The sequence below is a fragment of the Oryctolagus cuniculus genome, chromosome 11 (genome assembly GCF_051225735.1).
Source record: "Oryctolagus cuniculus isolate XC-2025 breed Fujian yellow rabbit chromosome 11, ASM5122573v1, whole genome shotgun sequence".
NCBI classification, from domain to species: domain Eukaryota; kingdom Metazoa; phylum Chordata; class Mammalia; order Lagomorpha; family Leporidae; genus Oryctolagus; species Oryctolagus cuniculus.
Genome location: NC_142877.1, coordinates 82205331 through 82224244, shown reverse-complemented (window position 1 = coordinate 82224244; position 18914 = coordinate 82205331). Strand labels below are relative to the sequence as shown.

Here is an 18914-nt window from a genome sequence, read left to right as displayed (position 1 = left end):
CACTCTTAAATATTGAGGTATAGCTTGGTTTTTGAGTCAGTCCTTAAAATGTTAAATTTTAACAGGTACCTGGGTGACTCTAATAGAGGTAGACACAATAGCCTATCTGATAAATGCTGCCTGAAGCCATGATCTGCCTCTCCTCATTCATGGTTTCTGTGTGGAATCTGGTGCTTGCCTGAAACTGAAGACTTACTTCAGAATATTTAAATCTGGCTGATTTCCTCAATTAACATTTCTAGGTCAGTAGAAAAGTAGAGGAAAAACAAACTGAAGCAGGAGTTCTCTAAAACTTGCGTCTCATGGGAAGGAGAGAGAGGAGAAAGTGTGTGTGTGTGTGTGTGTGTGTGTGTGTGTGTTGGGGCTGGGTTGGTGAGTGGAGCAGGGCATATCTAACTAGCCTGGGTCACAGTAGCTGAGCCATATGTAGGTGGGTGACTTACACAAGGGGATTTCATGACATAGGTGGAAAATAGAATAAAAAAAGTAAGTTTAATTTTGTGCAAAAATGTTTGAAACTCATGTATATGAGGGATCTTAAAAAAGTTCATGAAAAATGTGTATTATAAAATTATGCATGTATTTCAAAATTGTTTTGCACTGAAAATAAACTTTATATTTAGAAAAAATTGTATTTATTTCAGAGGAGGACAAAGAGAAAGGATACATGCATACACAGACAAACAACACAGACATACACAGAGAGATGCATACACAGAGAGAGAGACACACACACACACATAGAGAAAGAACTCACACCTGCTAGTTCACTCCCCAAATGCCCACAATGGCTGGGGCTGAAGCTGGTGGCCAGGAACTCAATCCAAGTCTCATATGTAGGTGTCAGGAACTGGAACTATGTACTGAACCCAGGTACTACAATGTGGGATGTGTTTTTTTTTTTTTTTTAAGATTTACTTATTTATTTGAAAGTCAGAGTTAGAGAGAGGGAGAAGGTGAGAGAGATATCTTCAATCCACTGGTTCATTACGCAAATGGCCACAATGGCTGGAGCTAGGCCAGGCTGAAGCCAGGGGCCAGGAGTGTCTTCAGGGTCCCTCACATGGGTGGCGGGTGCCCAAGCACCTGGCAATTCTCAACCTCCTCTCCAGGTGCACTGGCAGGGAGCTGGATTAGAAGTGGAGCAGCCAGGACTGGAACTGGTTGCCCATGTGGGATGCTGCCACTGCAGGCAGTGGCTTTACCTGATACCCACAATGCCAGCCCTGGGATGTGAGCATCTTCACTGCCACCTTAACCACCCCAATTTATCCTTCAATTCCATTTTCCATGAAGTTTTGAAGTTCCTCTGAGATCACAGTGACTCTTTGACCACCATGAGTCCCTTTTCTTCCTCTCCATCATTTGTCTCAAGTAGTCACTGCAACTTTGGAATTTCGTTGATCCTTGCCTATAGCCACAACTTTGCTTTTCACAATACAGATTTGACGATGATAAACCAGGACTTGGGATGGCCAGAAAGAAGACAGGGGTTGGGCCATGGGAGAGGAGACCAACACTTCCAATCACACTTTCTGAAGCTATCACTGGTTGTCAGCCCCTGGCGTGTCCTACATGATCCTACCTCATAGTCATGTCTCTAGCTCTTTGGATATCGGGCACTGGAGGAGAAGACGTCTTTGATTTCAATCTTTTATGTATGTTTTCTCAGCACCCTTTTGTCCCCACACCTGACATCCTTCTTTTTTTCCCCATTATTTGGTGAACACAAACTATATCAAGGTGACAGGATTGCAATATTTTTTTTCCTTTGTTGATTTGCCATAGTTGCTAACAGTACAAACCCTTGACAAAATCCCAAAAGGACTTGATGCTGTCTTCAGGGAACAAAGGAAGTAGAACAGGTCTGTGAGACTGCCTTCTGTTTCCGATTGGGCTGGGTAAGAAGAAGAATCTGCCAGAAGTCCCAAGTGAGGTAAGGAAATGCATTTGTGATTTTAAAGAAGACAAGAAAGGGAGTTTCTTGGAGCTATTTGATGAGGAGAATTGATAGAGCTTTACAGAAATGAACATTTCCCTAGTGACAAGAAGTTCTTGATTTTTAACATTCAAAAATATTTATTTACTTATGTGGAAGGGGAGAGCGAGAGAGAGAGTGAGTGTCAGGGTTAGGACAGGCCAAAGGCAGGAGATAGGAACCTCATCTGGTTTTCCCATGTGGATGGCAAGGACCCAAGATTTTGGGCCATCATCTGCTTCCTCCAAGGCATACACACAGGAAGCTAGATAGAAAGCATGGAGTAGCCAGAACTCCAACTTGGCACTCCAATATGGAGTGTGGGAGTCCCAAGTGGTAGTTTAATCTGCTGTTCACAATACCCAACCCTCCCACAATCTCTGAGGCCTCCATGTCCTCTGCAGACCTCCTCTTGGAATCTCAGCTCCAGGGAGGGAGAGGCACTTTCCTAGATTACAGCTGGGGGGTCCTTGTCCTCCCATGGTGAAGGCTGAGTGCTGTGTTGCCAAGAGTGTAGGGAGTCAGGGACCTGGGCTTCCATCTTACCTATAAACCAGGTGGCTTTGAATGTCAGAAATAGAAACAATTGCAATTATTGACACTTCTGTCTACATGCCATGTAAGGGAAGACTGTTGATGTACATTATCTAGTATTTCTAAGCTCCAGTTGGCTCACTGGCAAATGAGAATCTTACCTTCAGAAATACCTCCCAAGACTCATAAGAACCACATGAAAAAAAAAAACAAGTTGTGAAAACATTCCTAAAGTAGAATATGTTCCATACCTGTTAATGTAACTTTTTAATAGTTAACTTGAAAAATAGAATTTATATCTGATAGCTTTGAAATTTCAATCTATTAACACTTCCAAAATTGAGTATTAAAGCTATTGTGTATTTCAGGACTACGAGACAGCTTCACATGCTTGGAAGTCTGTTTCCCCAATGCCTTTAGTTTCTAAGGCTTTTTCATTCTTTGCCCCGATTTTCACAAGCTAACCTGATGGGAGAATTGCTGCAAACAAAGATGCGTAAAAAGCAGTGAATACTCTGAGACAGGTTTACTATGCAGAAGGCTTGGTTCTAAGTACATGGGAAAAAACCAAAACAACAATAACACAAAACCTACTCAGATTCCACGTGCTAAGTTGCTCCTGAAGAGCAGTTTTGTAGCCTGCAGGACCCAAGGTCTCAATACGAATAGCTAGATACAGAAAGCCCTTCCTTCGTGCACTTGAGATAGAGCATTAAGTATGCAAGTACAAGTCTGCTGTGGAGGTGTGAATTGTCCAGTTAAGCTTGTGATGGTCAAGCTATGAAGGACTGCTGTTGGCATCTTTTGATGTGTGGATAAATGATAGAGGAAAATGTACACTGCATTTTGAAGCAACACAGGAGGAAGGAAAGAAACTCAATCTTTCGGAGGATATTAAGAAAAATTGTTGCTGGCGCCGCAGCTCACTAGGCTAATCCTCCGCCTTGCAGCGCTGGCACACCGGGTTCTAGTCCCGGTCGAGGCGCCGGATTCTGTCCCGGTTGCCCCTCTTCCAGGCCAGCTCTCTGCTATGGCCAGGGAGTGCAGTGGAGGATGGCCCAGGTGCTTGGGCCCTGCACCCCATGGGAGACCAGGAGAAGTACCTGGCTCCTGCCTTTGGATCAGCGTGGCGCGGCGGCCATTGGAGGGTGAACCAAAGGAAGACCTTTCTCTCTGTCTCTCTCTCTCACTGTCCATTCTGCCTGTCAAATAAATAAATAAATAAATAAAAAGAATGAGCTGATTAAGCCCAAAATCCCATGGAAATAGTCATTCTCATATGCATATGGAGTTCTCAGACTCAAAAAAAAAAAAAGAAAAATTGTTAAAAATACTTTATTTTCTGGTTGATTCCATATCTTAATTCACTTTGGGTTTTTAGCAAAAAAGGAGCCTACTGATATATTTGCTTGAATTGATCAGTTAACATTCAAACAGATGAACCTTTTTTCCCCATTGAACACAGCAACTGTTAAACTGTCCGTTTTGCACATTTATCCCAAGAAATGATGATAATATTTAGTGATCAGGGCTGGTGTTGTGGCTTAGCAGGTGAAGCTATCATTTGTGAACCTAGCATCACATATGAGCCGGTTGATATCCTGCCTGCTGTACTTCTGATCCAGCTCCCTGCTAATGTGCCTGAGAAAGCAGTAGAAGATGGCCCAAGTGCCTAGGCCCCTGCCATCCATGTGGGAGATCTGGATGAACTGGCTTGGCCCAGCACTGGCTATTGCAACCATCTGGGGAGGAAACCAGCAGATGGAAGATCGATCTCTCTCTCTCTCTCTCTCTCTCTCTCTCATGCTGGCTTTGAAAATAAATAATTAAAATCTTTAAGGATATTTATGGAGCACTTGTTTGGGCTAGGCCCTGTGCTTTCATTTATTTCTCATAATAAACTCATCAACAATGTCCCCTTTGTACTTTCACTTAACAGATAATGTACCTGAGGCAGAAAAGAGCTAGATAACTCACCAATGTCAATAGCTAGTAGTGGCCATTGGGGTTTAAATCCTAGCAAAACAGCCTGCTTTAGTTCCAATTAGCTACCCATTTCCAGAAAATGTGTGCTTTGGTATTTGTATTACCTGGAACGATCTTATTATATAATTTTTGTCTCCTGGTACATAGGTCAACTCACTTTGAGACAGACCATCCAAGTGCTTAAAGCTGTTTTAATGGCAAGTAGGTTAAGCAAATTTGAAATACAAGACTGTTTTTTCAGGCCATAGCTCCTCTGTAAATAATTCATTATTCATTCTGCAGCTATGCTCAGTGCTACCAGAGAGTGCAAGCATTGTGGGAGACATAAATACAGAACACAGCTAGTGAGGGAGAGGCGTGATGTTTGAGTGGTGTAAACAAACTGCTAGTGGCATTTAAAAAAGGCAAAGATTCTTCAACTGGGATGGATGAGAAAAAGCTTCATAAAGTCCCATAACCTAAGACACTCTCTCTCCTTGACCCTGTGGCTTCCTTACTTCTTCCAGGTGGTTGCCAAAATACCATCTACTCATTAAGCCTTCCCTGGCCACTCTATTTGAAAAGTTATTCCCCACCATTCCTTAACCCGCTTCCTTGTTTTACTTCCCACTAGCACCTGTCACCTCTTGATAAGCTATATGCTCTTCTTATGTGTTGGCTTCTTATCTGTCTCTCCACACAACAATGCATGCTATAGGAAGGCAGGGGCTTTTAGCTGACTTTCCTCTAATGTAAACTTAGTCCTCAGGACAGGTGTGACTCAGATTGAAGACACAATAAATACTTGTGGAATGAATGGAGGAGGAAATAGTACTTAAGTTAGGCCTGAAGAATGGAAAGGATTTATCTAGATGCTGTTGGAAGAAAGTGAATTCCAGGTGAAGGATATGAGCTCAGCAAGGAATGGAGGCAGCACATTGCATAACCTGCTTGGAGAAGAGTGTGCTGAGTAATTTGGTTAAAATGAGATGTGGTGGGATAATGGTTTGATGCTGCAGCTAAGATGCTCCTTGGGTGTCTGCATCCCATCTTGGAGTGCCTGTGTTCTAGCCCCTGCTCCATTTCTGACCCAGCTTCCTGCTAATACACACCCGAGGAGGCAGCAGGTGATGGCTCAAGTAGTTGAGTACCTTCTATCCACATGGGAGACCAAGACAGAGTTCTAGGCTGCTTGCTTGGTCTGGTCCAACTCTAGCTGTTACTGGCATTTGGGGGAATGAGTGAGTCAGAGGACTGAAGTCTCTGTCTACTTCTCTTTTTCTCTTTGTTACTCTTTCTTTCAAACAAATAAAACATTTTTGAAAAAAAAATACAGTATGACATAATCTGAAAGTATCTATAAAATATAGATCTGAGTGATTAGACTGATTAGAATTTAATTCTACAGGTAGCAAGGAGTCCTTAAAATTAGGACTTTTTACATATGTATACTTTAAATATCTTTAAAATATAACAATCAGTTCAGGTAAATCAAATGTAGGAATGAAACCAGGTTGTTTGGGCCCTGTAGCTAATATCATTTTTCTGAATTTCTTTAGAAACATGTAAAATTATAAATATTAGATTAGATATAACCGCTGGCTCTAATCTTTCAGGTCACAATGCCAGGTTAGTCGGTGCAGCGGGTTTTAGGAGTCACTCCAGATGCCTTTCTGTTATTGGGATAACTAACAGTGATACAATTGACTCTACATGGATATGATTGTAAGCTACATAAATATAGCTTGAGAAACTGATCTTCCCTTAGCCAAATTCTGAAAATACCTGCAGCCTCTTTGAAGCCACAAGACAAAAGGATGGATGGTGGATGGTGGAGAAGTCAGAGTGGAAGGAGACAGCAGAATGTTATTAATTACATTAATCTATCAATGACCATGGGGACTGATTTCTAGGACCTTGGAAGAAGCCAGAACAAAGGGAGAACACTGAAGCTTTATTGGTTTTATGCTGAAGGATAAAAGATGCATTAGAATAAATGAGTGTACTGCACATGGGTGAGAGAAGATGTTTGGTGTGCAAATTTGGAATTGATCATGTGACAGATGATATACAGGGACATGTAATTGTAGTTGGCTATTGAATCAAAGGACAGCAGAAGGTCAAACATGTCTGAAGTTGTCCCAGAATACTAAGCAGTAATCTGGAAATGAATTGTAATTACAGCTGAATTTCTCTTCGTGTTTTCCAAACAGAAGCATGTTAAATATTCTTTATTTTTAGAAGAAATTGTACTCATTGCTTCAAATTTTCTCTCTTAGGCTATGAGGCCCCAAAATCCATAAGTTGTAAAACAGAGTCTTGATGACGTGAAGCAATTCGTGTGGGTTCCCCAGGTGACTTATTTATAGAGAAAAACAAACTTAGGAGTGAGGAGAATTTGGTTGACAAACTAGTGGGTCGGTAAAACTTAGCTGTAGCAGTTTTTAAATGTTACGCTTTAGACTATAAAATCACCATGCTGCAATAGTGTGACCTTTTAAAGTTTGCAATCTTTTATTGGCAAAATCAGTGAATAACCAGCCATGTCGGTTATTAATTCCACAGCTACCATGACAACTGTAGTCTATTTTTGATGTCCTTGTGGCATATCAAGGAAATTCCTAATACTTTAATGATTTACTGGGAAATTAAAAATGTAATTGATTTAGTCATGCAGAAAAGGAAAAAGGAAGTGACAAGTCCTTGAGTTGACTTTGCTTTTGGGGAAGAATACGCTTCACTCACCATATTTTAACTATAGGTGGGTTGTATAGAATTTTGGATCCAGAAGTCTCCCACCCCCAACATAAACTGTGGAATTAAATGTATTATCATGGGGAGTCACCCACAAACAGTTGTTGTTACTCATATGTATTTAAAATGTGGTCTTCAATAAAATGTAATTTTAGGTAATTAAAGTAATAATGGAAATATATCAATGTAAGGATATAAGGATATAAGGATTGTGTTAGGCTATCAAATACCTAATAAGTCTCAGATTTTTTTTTGTGTGTGTGTATTATGGGTCAACAAAAGTATAATCTGTCATAAGCATTGACTTCAGAAGAGAAGTAAACCTTTTCAGCTTTCAAAGCCTTGGAAACAATAACGGATACTTTGGCTACGAAGAAAATAGACTTCATCTTCTATGCCAATTCCACTAAATTGAGAGTGGCTTCCTGCAGGGCCCTGTGTTGGGATGAATTCCGAGACTGCTTTCTGGCTCCATAGGAAAGAGGGCTGTGATCAATTAAGAAGTGGGGAGTCGCAGCATGGGTGCTATGCATTCAGTATCCACGATGAAGCAGCATTTTTAAAAATCAATAAACTCCACAGACTCACCCGATAAGCCACCCACATCCATCTTCTTCAGGTTCTTGGCCTCGAGGATGACAACAGTCAGTTTTCCAGCAGTCGGTACATAGCGAAGGGAGAAGCAGATATCACCCAGTTTCTCTTGCTATGAAAATGAGTAAAAGCGTATTAGCAACCTTTGAAATAAAGGTGAATACAGTGTGCAAGCATCCATTGTAAGTTCTTCAAGAGGAGGATTGTGGCAATTGGAATTTGAGAACTTTGAGATCTATTGGCATTTACCCAGTAATCTGTCATTGACTAAGGGATCATCAAGAATAACAACGGTTTTAAAATTTTTTTAGAAATTTTAATTTTATCTGAAAGGGAGAGAGGAAGAGAGAATGATTTCCATCTGCTGGTTCACTCTCCAAATACCTGCAACACCCAGGGCTGGGCCAGGTCAAAGCCAGGAACCCAGAACTTGACCAGTCTCCAGTGCTGATGGCAGACCCAAGTACCTGAGCCATCACCTACTGCCTCTCCGGGTGCATAGTAGAAGACAGCTGGATCAGAAGCAGGGAAAGTAGGATTGAACCAAGCACTCTGTTGTGGGATGCAGGCATCCCAAGCAGTGTGCCAACTGCTGTGCCAAATGCCACTCCACCCAATTGTGAAGTTTTTCTTAAATACCATCTATTACATTTTTTAAAAAAAGCCATTTATATTTCAACATTCATCAAAATATATAATTCAGTGGTGCAGGAAATGAGGCAAAGATGACTTTTCTAGAGCATTTTCACTCTTGGAAAAATTTCATAGCTATATTAAATCACTAAGAAAAGAGACTAACACTTCCTTAGTAGAATCAACCCACTTAATTTTTTGTGTTACATTTGAATGGTATCATATCTAATACTGTGTTTAGGGTTTTAGGGGAAAGGATTTCCATTTGCATTTCATTAAATTCTATTTATTGGGTGAAATTGATAATTCCTAGTAGCTGAAATACAGCGAAGTATAATATTTTATATTTTGACTCATTACAAGTGAGGCCTAACTTTATTTTTCCTTACCCTGAAAAATTAAAGACTTTGAGCAGCAGGCTAGAAAACCAAACACATAGTAACCATGCAGAGGATCTCATAGCTTCTCTTGTTTGCTCAATGTTACCATATTTTAAGCCTCCAAAACATTCAGCAATCCCCAAATTGAGCATTTTTGAATAAGTGATGCAAAATTGATGATGGTGACAGATAGAACGTTGAGTTATTTTAAGAAAGGACTCATGTCAGTTCTCTTAAATATCTTATTTTCTAGCATTACTAATTAAGAATCATGTTCTCATTCACCAAGTTGAATCTGTGTTCATATTTATAAACACGTGTGCCTGAGAGAAGAGTATGTTGGGCTCTCAGATACTGGAGGCTCTCGATTGCTTTCTGACACAGGGAGTTGGCTATGTGGCAAATCAGAGTTCATTTCTTAGTGGTTCTTACCTGTGCCCCAACCTCCACGTGAATTCTGATTCTAATGAAGGCAATGCTTGGGTTAGACTCCTGCAGATAGACTTACCATAGGAATGAGGTATCCCAAGGACCTTCCATGTTATTCTCTTACCATGAGTGTATGTGGCCTTATCTGTAACTTGACATGCGTGCTAAACAAGCCAGAGTCTCCAGTGTAGAAATAACTCCCTAGATGTCATTTAACAGTGTAAGAAAATGTAATTAAATAATTCTTTTTTCTGGGGGATGCTCATTATAGTCCTCTTTCCAAACAAAAAAAGGGTATGATTTTTCTACAGGTAAGAAGTAATATATGTAATATATTCAGAGAGAGGAAGAGAAGGCACGTCTTACACTTGTGTTTAAGCAATGCCTCTATTGGAAACAACACTTCATGTGCTTAATTTTTCAATTTCTCAGTCCCCCGTAGCACCTTATCATATTACTAAGAACTTTGTTTTTGTCTTTTTGTGTCCATATCTTACTTCATCCACATGGTTGTGAACTCCTTGAAGACAAGATCTTGACTGAAATTGCCACTTTCCACACATTTTCAAAATGTGAATGAATGGAAACTTTAGCTAATATCCCTATTTTGAAAGAACTAGGTCATAGCTCCCTTCCATTGGTATAGAAGTAACTTCCTATTATCTAATGTGCCAAATTCCCCTGATGGGCCTTCTCACCCCCAGGAATTAATTTGCACATCAGGGGAGTCTGATGGAATAAATTACTCTTCACAGTCTCTGAAAACAGAATGGGAGTCGAAATCACAGAAATGAATGCAAAATATGGACAATTCACTGAACTGTATGAGACGAGAAATGGAAATGAACTAGATTGCTGTCGAATGTGCTCATTAGGACGGATCTTTCTGCAGGATTCTGTCCCTTCTGCATGGTTGCCTCCTTGGGGAGCTCTGTGTGTTGCAAGATCAGATTACTGTAACCATTCTCATCAGGCCTCTCAGAAATGATTATGCTGTCTTCAGTAACACCTCCCTTTATGGGCCATAATCGAAATTGTGTGATTAATTTAAGCATCATTTCCATTGTTTTAAATAAATGTCACAATTTATTTTTCTTCCAGTATCATTTTGTTCTTCAATATTATGACATATAAGGAATTTTTTAAACAACTTTAAATAATATTTAGCTTCAGATGAAAGCATTTATATAGTTTGAAAATCTGTGAAATTCCCCGTAACTTAAAAATGATAGGATGGGGCCCGCGCTCTGTGGTACAGCGGGTTAATGCCCTGGCCTGAAGCGCCGGTATCCCATATGGGCACCGGTTCGAGTCCTGGCTGCTTCTCTTCTGATCCAGCTCTTTGCTATGGCCTGGGGAAGCAGTGGAAGATGGCCCAAGTCCTTGGGCCCCAGCACCCACTTGGGAGACCCAGAAGAAGCTCCTGGCTCCTGGCTTTGGATTGGCGCAGCTCCGGCTGTTGCAGCCAATTGGAGAGTGCACCATCAGATGGAAGACCTCTCTCTCTCTGTGCCTCTCCTCTCTCTCTGTAATTCTTTTTTTTTTTTTTTTTTTTTTTTTTTTATCTTTTATTTAATGAATATAAATTTCCAAAGTACGACTCATGGGTTACAATGGCTTCCCCCCCCATACCGTCCCTCCCACCAACAACCCTCCCCTTTCCCACTCCCTCTCCCCTTCCATTCACATCAAGATTCATTTTCGATTATCTTAATATACAGAAGATCAGCTTAGTATACCTTAAGTAAGTATTTCAACAGTTTGCTCCCACACAGAAACATAAAGTGAAAAATAATAGATGATTTTTTTAAAATGATGATGAAATCAGATCAGACCTATTGTCATGTTTAATCCCAGTGAGAGTCAAGTTGGGAATTGAAAATTTCTTTCTTTCTTTCTTTTTTTTTTTTTTTTTTTTTACAGAAGATCAGTTTAGTGTACATTAAGTAAAGATTTCAGTCGTTTGCACCCCCATAGAAACACAAAGTGAAATATACTTTCAAATAAATGAATAAAAATCTTTTTTTAAAAAGGATGGGGAAGAATGAGTGTTGGAAAGGAGAAAAAGGAGACTTGAGAAATATAGAAAAGTACTTAATTTAACACTGTTTATAGAGCTACACTTAATTCATTAATTTTGAGACTTTAACATGTCAAAAAATTCATTTGCTCATAAAATTACCATAATTGGTGTGCCAAATTAAATGAAAGGGAACTTCAAAAAATTCATGGAAAATGGAATTAAAAGATAAATTTGGTGCATAATTTTTGAAATCTGTACAGTTTTTTCATAACATTTTCCATGAACCTTTTGGATACTGCTGGGATGCATAGATTTAAAAATTTTCTGCACCAAAATTTATATTTTTATTTGTTTTTCCATACACTTTTTGAAGTGCCTCTGTATATGGTTTTAGATTAATTAATTAAAGTTGCTTTTCAAAATTTAAAAATGAGATTATTCCTGAATCTACAAGCTGTCTGCAAGCTAGTCACTGTTTTTTTTTTTTTTTTTCTTTCTTTTCTGGAATTTGTGTCTATGCCATCGAGAAGACTGCTCACATTTCCTGGTTTCAGAAAAGGCAAGGAAAATAGCCAGTTCATATGAGCCTTGTCATGTTAGTTAAAAACTGAGCTGTAGTTGTCTGAAACATAAGGAGATGGTTTTCCCAATGTTCCAGATATCTGATTTAATAGTTTTCAAAAGGTAAAACTTTGAGAGTCGGGCAACTTTATTCTTTTTTTTTTTTTTGACAGGCAGAGTGGACAGTGAGAGAGAGAGACAGAGAGAAAGGTCTTCCTTTTCTGTTGGTTCACCCTCCAATGGCTGCTGTGGCCAGCGCACTGCACTGATCCGATGGCAGGAGCCAGGTACTTCTCCTGGTCTCCCATGGGGTGCAGGGCCCAAGCACTTGGGCCATGCTCCACTGCACTCCCTGGCCACAGCAGAGAGCTGGCCTGGAAGAGGGGCAACCGGGACAGAATCCGGCGCCCCGACCGGGACTAGAACCCGGTGTGCCGGCGCCACAGGTGGAGGATTAGCCTAGTGAGCCACGGCACCGGTCCAACTTTATTCTATTACAGGATGGTTTGAACCCTTGTTTAATTTCAGATGTCTGCAACTATGATTGCAGTGTGTTTTTCACGTTCTGGATGATGTGGGAACTTGAAGTTCATGTGAAGGCATAAGAGCTCAAATGTGCACTACAGGAGGCCGTGAGGGCACCTGCAGGACTGGGACTGTGCGTGGTGCGGCTCTGGACCTCAGTGTTATCCCCTGGTGATATGCTCCACTCTGTAACAGCTGAAACAGACTTAGGCCTGTGACTTGCATGGTAGGCCAGTGTTACCTGCTCTTACAGCCTAGATCTAGGGACTCAGATCAGTATGAATTGTTGGAAACAAATACTGTCTTGTCCTTGGTGAAGTATGTCTTGCCACATACATAAAAGAATAGGATTGACCTGACAGTGTTAGGCAGACGGCTTTACATCCAACCTTTATTTAATGATTTTTCCATGTCAGTTTGGAAGGAAAATGGTTGGGTAGCCATATGTGAACATTTAATATTAGATGTTCTATTTATTTATCCTCTAAAATTCCAGAAACCAAGATTTCCTGAATTTAATAAAGTTCTCTTTGCTGGGGTTATTGTGATGGAGAAGAAAAGGGGCTCTTGGAAAATTTAGACAGATAAAAGAAAATAACCAAATCTGTATTTCAGGTCCTTAGTGTTCCTTGACAACTGAGTCTAGTTTTCCCCACAGCAGTCTAAGGAAGTAGGTGCTGTTAAGTCCATTTTACAGACAGACGTTGAGACTCAGAGGTTCTAGAAAGTGATATAACAACGTGTTCCCCAGAAGAAATTGAAACAAGCTCTTTTGTCTGTAAATCATGAGTTTTTTTTTTTTAAAACTACTAAACTGCCATCTGGAATGACAAAAACTAATGCTGCAACTGATCACCCACTTGGATAGTGTACTATTAAAACTTTAAGGTAATTACATCTTCAGCTACACTGATACTAAATACCAGCCCTTCCCTCTGACTGTTCTTTTTGCCAACATACCTTCCTAACAGGGTCACAGATACTGTTTCCATTAGGCAACTTCTCTTACGTCTCAGTTTTTCTCTTAATTTAACCCAGAATTGTTTATTTCTTTTTCTTCTTGTTAAGTGTTCATTAGATTAGACTTCATATCTAATTTCATTTGCTTTTGCCATCACTGCATTCCCTATGTTAACCACTTCCACTTGCACCAGGACTCCACTTCTGTGTGATTTCTGATGCCGCTACCCCAGTCTCTACTGCTTCCTTGCCCTATGTCCATGACCTCAGTCACAGCCATCACAGCTACCTCTGTCACCTCTGCTTCCACTTTGACCATGAGCGTCTTCTGTGGGCGCTCAGCAGTAATCGTTTCTATCACTTCTGAAACAGTCTGAGAGCCCTCTGTAGCTACAGTCTCTCCAAAGTCCACTGCAGGATCACGATGCCAAGCTAATGTCTGAATGGTGCAGCCCTCTCCTCCTGACCATCAAGGAGATGCGGGGCTGCTGCCCTAACTCTCCAGACCTTTTTACTGCTGCTCTATTACCTCCCCAATTTTCAGAATATATTTTAAATCTGATCACACCCTTCCTTGTTTAGGGCCACACTCGTACAGTGATCCATCACCCCGATTTGTTCAAGAGTATATTGGTTTGAGCCCTAAAACCCTGTGTCCTGGGAAACCGTAAGTCCCAGCCACCTTTATGCCTGGCCTAGACTTCTGTAGTAGCCTCCTCACAGCTTCTAACTGCTAGTTTTTTCTTCATATAAAAATTGGAATAATCTTTTTAAAATGGAAGTTTAGTCCTGGACCAATCCTGCTCAGAGTCCTTCAATATCTTCCCATTTCACTTATAATGATGTATATATTTCTTGCACTAAAAGGTCTTACCTGATTTCGCCCCTCCTTTCCTAATACTATTTTGATCTCAAGTCCTGTTCCCTAAACAGGCCGAGGCACTTCTACCTCAGGGCCTTTGCATGTCTCGTGAAATATTCTTTCCTTCAGATAATACCAGGGTTGTTTCATGAGTTTTGTCTGCTTTCTGCTCCTATGTCACCTCTTTAGAGTTTCTCAATGACTGCCCTATCTTAAGGAGTCTAATACAGTCCTAAACACATACACTACTTAACCTGCTTCTTTCTCACCCCAGCACCTGTCATCCTTGACACTGAACTATGTTTATTTAGGTCTTTGCCAGAGTACAGGGTCTATGAGAGAAGCGACTTAAATCTCTTACTGCTAAGCTCCTAGTATTAGCATCGTACTTGGCACAGCATAGTGGTCCATATGTGCCTGTTGAATTGATACTACAGATTTCCTACAATTGAATATGCCCAGGCCTGTATTCTCAGAATTTGGGTTCTCTTGGGGGAGCAGACTAGATAGAGATTTGCAAGTAGGCTTACTGGGTTGTATTTTCTGGGTCAGCACCTACTGGGAAGTGGGAGAAGCAGGATTGCACAGGCAGAGCCATTGGGCTGTGATGTTGTCACATCAAAGGACTTTGCTGATCCTACAGGGAACTCTGGAACTGGGATAGCTCTTCAGAGGTCTTCTGAAGATGAGATTTTGCAATTTTGAGTTCCCCAGGCACTGGATGTGGGCTGTTCCAGCTTGATAGGTCAGGGTTTCCTCAGCTGAGGGCAATGCTCAGGAGGGTGAACTTAGTTATGAGCTGTCACACATAATCGCCATTTTTTTCTTCTAAAGATTTAATTTGAAAGGCAAAGAGAGAGAGAGACAGAGACAGAGACAGACAGAGAGGTCTTCCAGCTGCTGATTCATTCCCCAAATGGCCACAACACCCAGATTTGGGCCTCGCCAAAGCCAGGAGCCAGGAACCTGAGCCATCTTGCACTGCTTTCCTCAACTCATTAGCAGGAAGCTGGATTGGAAGCAGAGCAGGCAGGACTTGAATTAGCACTCGGATAAGGGATGCATAACTAGCTGCACCCATCATCGCTCTTGATGTCCGGGACAATAAATGCCATAGTCATAAAGGTGATGCAAAGATAGGGATGTTTTCCACGGCAACCCCTACCTCTGTGAGCTCTGCTCCTTCCCATCACCGATGTTTTCAGTGAAGGAGCCACTCTACAATACCTTCATTGCCTTCTGCCTAATCAGTCCGAAACTTCAAGAATTAGTCTATGTTCTATATTGTTTATGAAGCATGTCCTTACAATTCTAGCCAACATGGATTTATTCTAGCTGCTTTATAGCCAACAGTATGGTGCGCAGAGTTTTGTCCTTTTTCATACATGTGGGTTTAACTCACCCTATAGTCCAGAAGAGCAAGGATTGTACTTGATGCTACTTGGCTGTGCCTAGCTGCAGGCACATACAAGGGAGCTCCTGAAGAATTATTGATTGTCTGTATTGAACTGAGAAGCTCACCAATCCTGTGCTTTGTAAACAGACTGATGCTGGAACTCTACCAATAGAGTCTCCAGTTTAATCAACAAGCCAATTAATTCACTTGGAGCTCCTGCTTTGTGTCTCATACTATGGACCTCGCCATATTAGCCCTGTCATGAATCTAGAAATGAGAACATTTCTGGAGGTGTAGTTTTTATAAGATAATTTCAAAACCCTGTAGAGTTGCAGCTGACAGATGAGTGCTTTTGCTGGTGTGATTATCTCATGAAGGGGCCTTATTACTACTAGGAATTTCAGCTTTATGTATAATTTATTTTAGTCAATTGCCTTGATCACTCGGTGGAAACTGTCAGTTAGAGTTAGAAAGTTCCAACTGTGAGATTCCGAGAAATTAACCTGCTCTGTTAGAATATGGAGCTGACAATAAGAAGCACCTTTGTTCTGAGCAGCTTGATAATTCCATTTTTTAAAAGCATCCAGTGAATAGAGTAGACACAAATTAATGATTTAATAGACAACTACAGCCGTGTCTTTGCTTCTTTGCAAAGCATGATAGCTATTAGAACAGAGGTCACTGCCAATGGATAAATAAAATCTTGATTAAAAATGAATATTTATTTGATGGCTTATATAGCACCATCAGTTTTTTGTGTTAAAAGAAAAGGTTCACTTTAGTGGCTTTTGCAAATGGAATTAGGTTCATACATTTGTTAGAAACAATGTACTTCTGAATGCATTTCATAAAGGTACTGGAACTGACTGAATGATGTGACATTTTATAGCTTTCTCTGTAAAAAAAAATATTCATTTGAAAGGCAGAACTTGAGGCCGGCACTGTGGTGTAGCAGGTAAAGCTGCCACCTGCAGTGCTGGCATCCCATATGGGTGCCGGTTCGAGTCCTGGCTGCTCCACTTCCAATCCAGCTCTCTGCTATGGCCCGGGAAAGCAGTAGCAGATGGTCCAAGTCCTTGGCCCCTGCACCTGCGTGGGAGACCCAGAAGAAGCTCCTGGCTCCAGGCTTCGAATCTGTGCAGCTCTGGCCAGTGCGGCCAATTGGGGAGTGAACCAGAGGATGGAAGACCTCTCTCTCTCTCTCTGCCTCTCCTTCTCTCTCTTTCTGTGTAACTCTAACTTTTAAATAAATAAATAAAATCTAAAAAAAAGGGCAGAACTTGAGTGAGAGAGACAGACGGACAGACAGACATGGGTGTATGATCTGCTGGTTCCCTCCCCAAATGGCCACAACAGTCAGGCCAAATCAAGAGCCCAAACTCCATCAGGGTCTCTCACATGGCTGGCAGAGGTCCAAGTACTGTATGCATCTTCTGTTGCTTTCCTAGGTACATTAGCAGGAAGCTGGATTGGAAGTGGAGCAGCTTTGACTCAAACTGGAACTCTGGTACAGGATGCCGGCATTGCTGTGCCACAACACTAATGTCCTTGATGTGACATTTTAAAATGACATTCCATTTATGTTAATCATAAGATTATTTTTAATGTATTCAATTGGCAGAAGATTCTCTGAGTACATGGCTTTCCTCTAAGGTTTGGAGTCTATTTAGAGGTTGCAGATACACAAATGGAATCTCAATAGTCTCTCAAAATGAAAATCCAGACAATTTGCATAATTTCCATTTGTAAAAATAGTAAGATGTTCTTTAATTATAAGGACAGTGTCATATTTTTAAATTTTAATAGGAGAATGTGGAACTTTATCCTCTGGGTGGTAATATTTTTCAAATTCATTATATTCCCACAACTACTCTCATACCCCCAAAGTATTTGCCAAATCGGTATTTACATCTAATGGGCCAGATGGTCACAGCATGAAATGGGCTGTGCATGTATCCATGCTGAAAAGACTGAATCTGGCCTTGTGCACAAATGTGTAGTAAATTGGTCAGGTGAAGGAGACTGGCTGTTCTGTCCTTGAACACTGTGTGAGGACACTATATAATCCAGTAACTTTGTATTCATTCATTTCTTAAATACATTCTGTTACAGCCTCATCTAGGCTTTAGTCTAGGCTTGTGGATACTTAGATTAATAAGCTGACTATACTCCAGAGGAAGCACCAACATTATGGGAGGAGAAGATTGAAAGGTTCCAAGGTCCCCAGTAACAGAATTAAGGAAAAGGAGACTTTAATTGGAGAATTAACCCCCTCCAAGATCATTACCAGTGTCTTTAAGCCACCCCAAATACATGTTCTTTTAAAACCAGTGAGCTTGCCATGCAAATAGAATTTTAAGATATGTCTTCTAGCTCCCTTCACTTGATCAGAGCTAGTATATATTGTGGGGAGAAAGGCAGGTGATGTAAGTGTCCTGGAAGAACCACTATCTGTGCTGAGATGGGAAGGTAAAGAATTAGAAATGAAGTTCATGTGCAATAGGGCAAGATTGTTCCAGGCACAAGAATACATGCAGATTCTCCAGACTTTTAAATATTAAATCCATATGTTAAAAACAAATGTCTACTTTATGATCTGTCTTGAAAATTCTCATATCTTTAACTGATATTTGGAATTCTCATATCTTTAACTGATATTTTGATAATAAACAGAAAAGCAGATATTCTAATATCAAAATAAGAATGGGAATTAGTTCACTATTTATTTATTCAACAGATAGCACTGGGTACATTCTGTGTGCCAGATGCTGTTCTAGGAACTAGGACACAGAGGTAAATAAAGCATGAAAATCCCATGAACAAAATAAACATAAAAAATTTAAGGCATGTTTAGTGGTGATAGGGGTTATATAAATCAGGAAGGAGAATAGGTAGTTTATATCAAGAAGGTCAGGGAAAATCTCAGTAATATTGGAAAGGAGTGAAATGTGGTCTATCAGTTAGTCAGCTGGGTTTCATTTTCCTTGTCTTTATGAAACAGGTCTGGATGACGCAGCCTCGTAGACCCTTCTGGCTGAGAAAGCATACATGTCCTTGATGCTACTCTACTGTAGTTATCTATTTAGTTGTTCTCGTTTCTTACTGGCTGAGAGATAATAAATAGGTGTTTTCAATCTCTAGGTTTGTGATATTTTGTGACACAGCAGTAGGAATAACCAATAAATAATTCACTTGTCTTTTCTTGAAGATCATCATCTTCCTTTGTCCTTTAGTTGTCTCCTTGGTAGATTTCTTTAGACAATCCATTAGAGTATGGAAAGAAAATACTTGACTTACTTGTATTTATTTTTTGAAATTAT

General features: G+C 40.5%; 1 protein-coding gene across 10 annotated transcripts in view; it reads right to left on the bottom strand.

The window, feature by feature from the left end:
- The window catches only part of SYT1 (synaptotagmin 1), a 619940-nt gene that overhangs the window by 103154 nt on the left and 497872 nt on the right, over positions 1 to 18914 (bottom strand). For all 10 annotated transcript variants that reach the window (XM_089307486.1, XM_051846476.3, XM_008256840.5 and 7 more), the window contains one exon: positions 7820 to 7937. In XM_089307486.1, coding sequence (XP_089163612.1) covers positions 7820 to 7937 — 118 coding nt within the window. The remainder of the gene's footprint in view (positions 1 to 7819; positions 7938 to 18914) is intronic.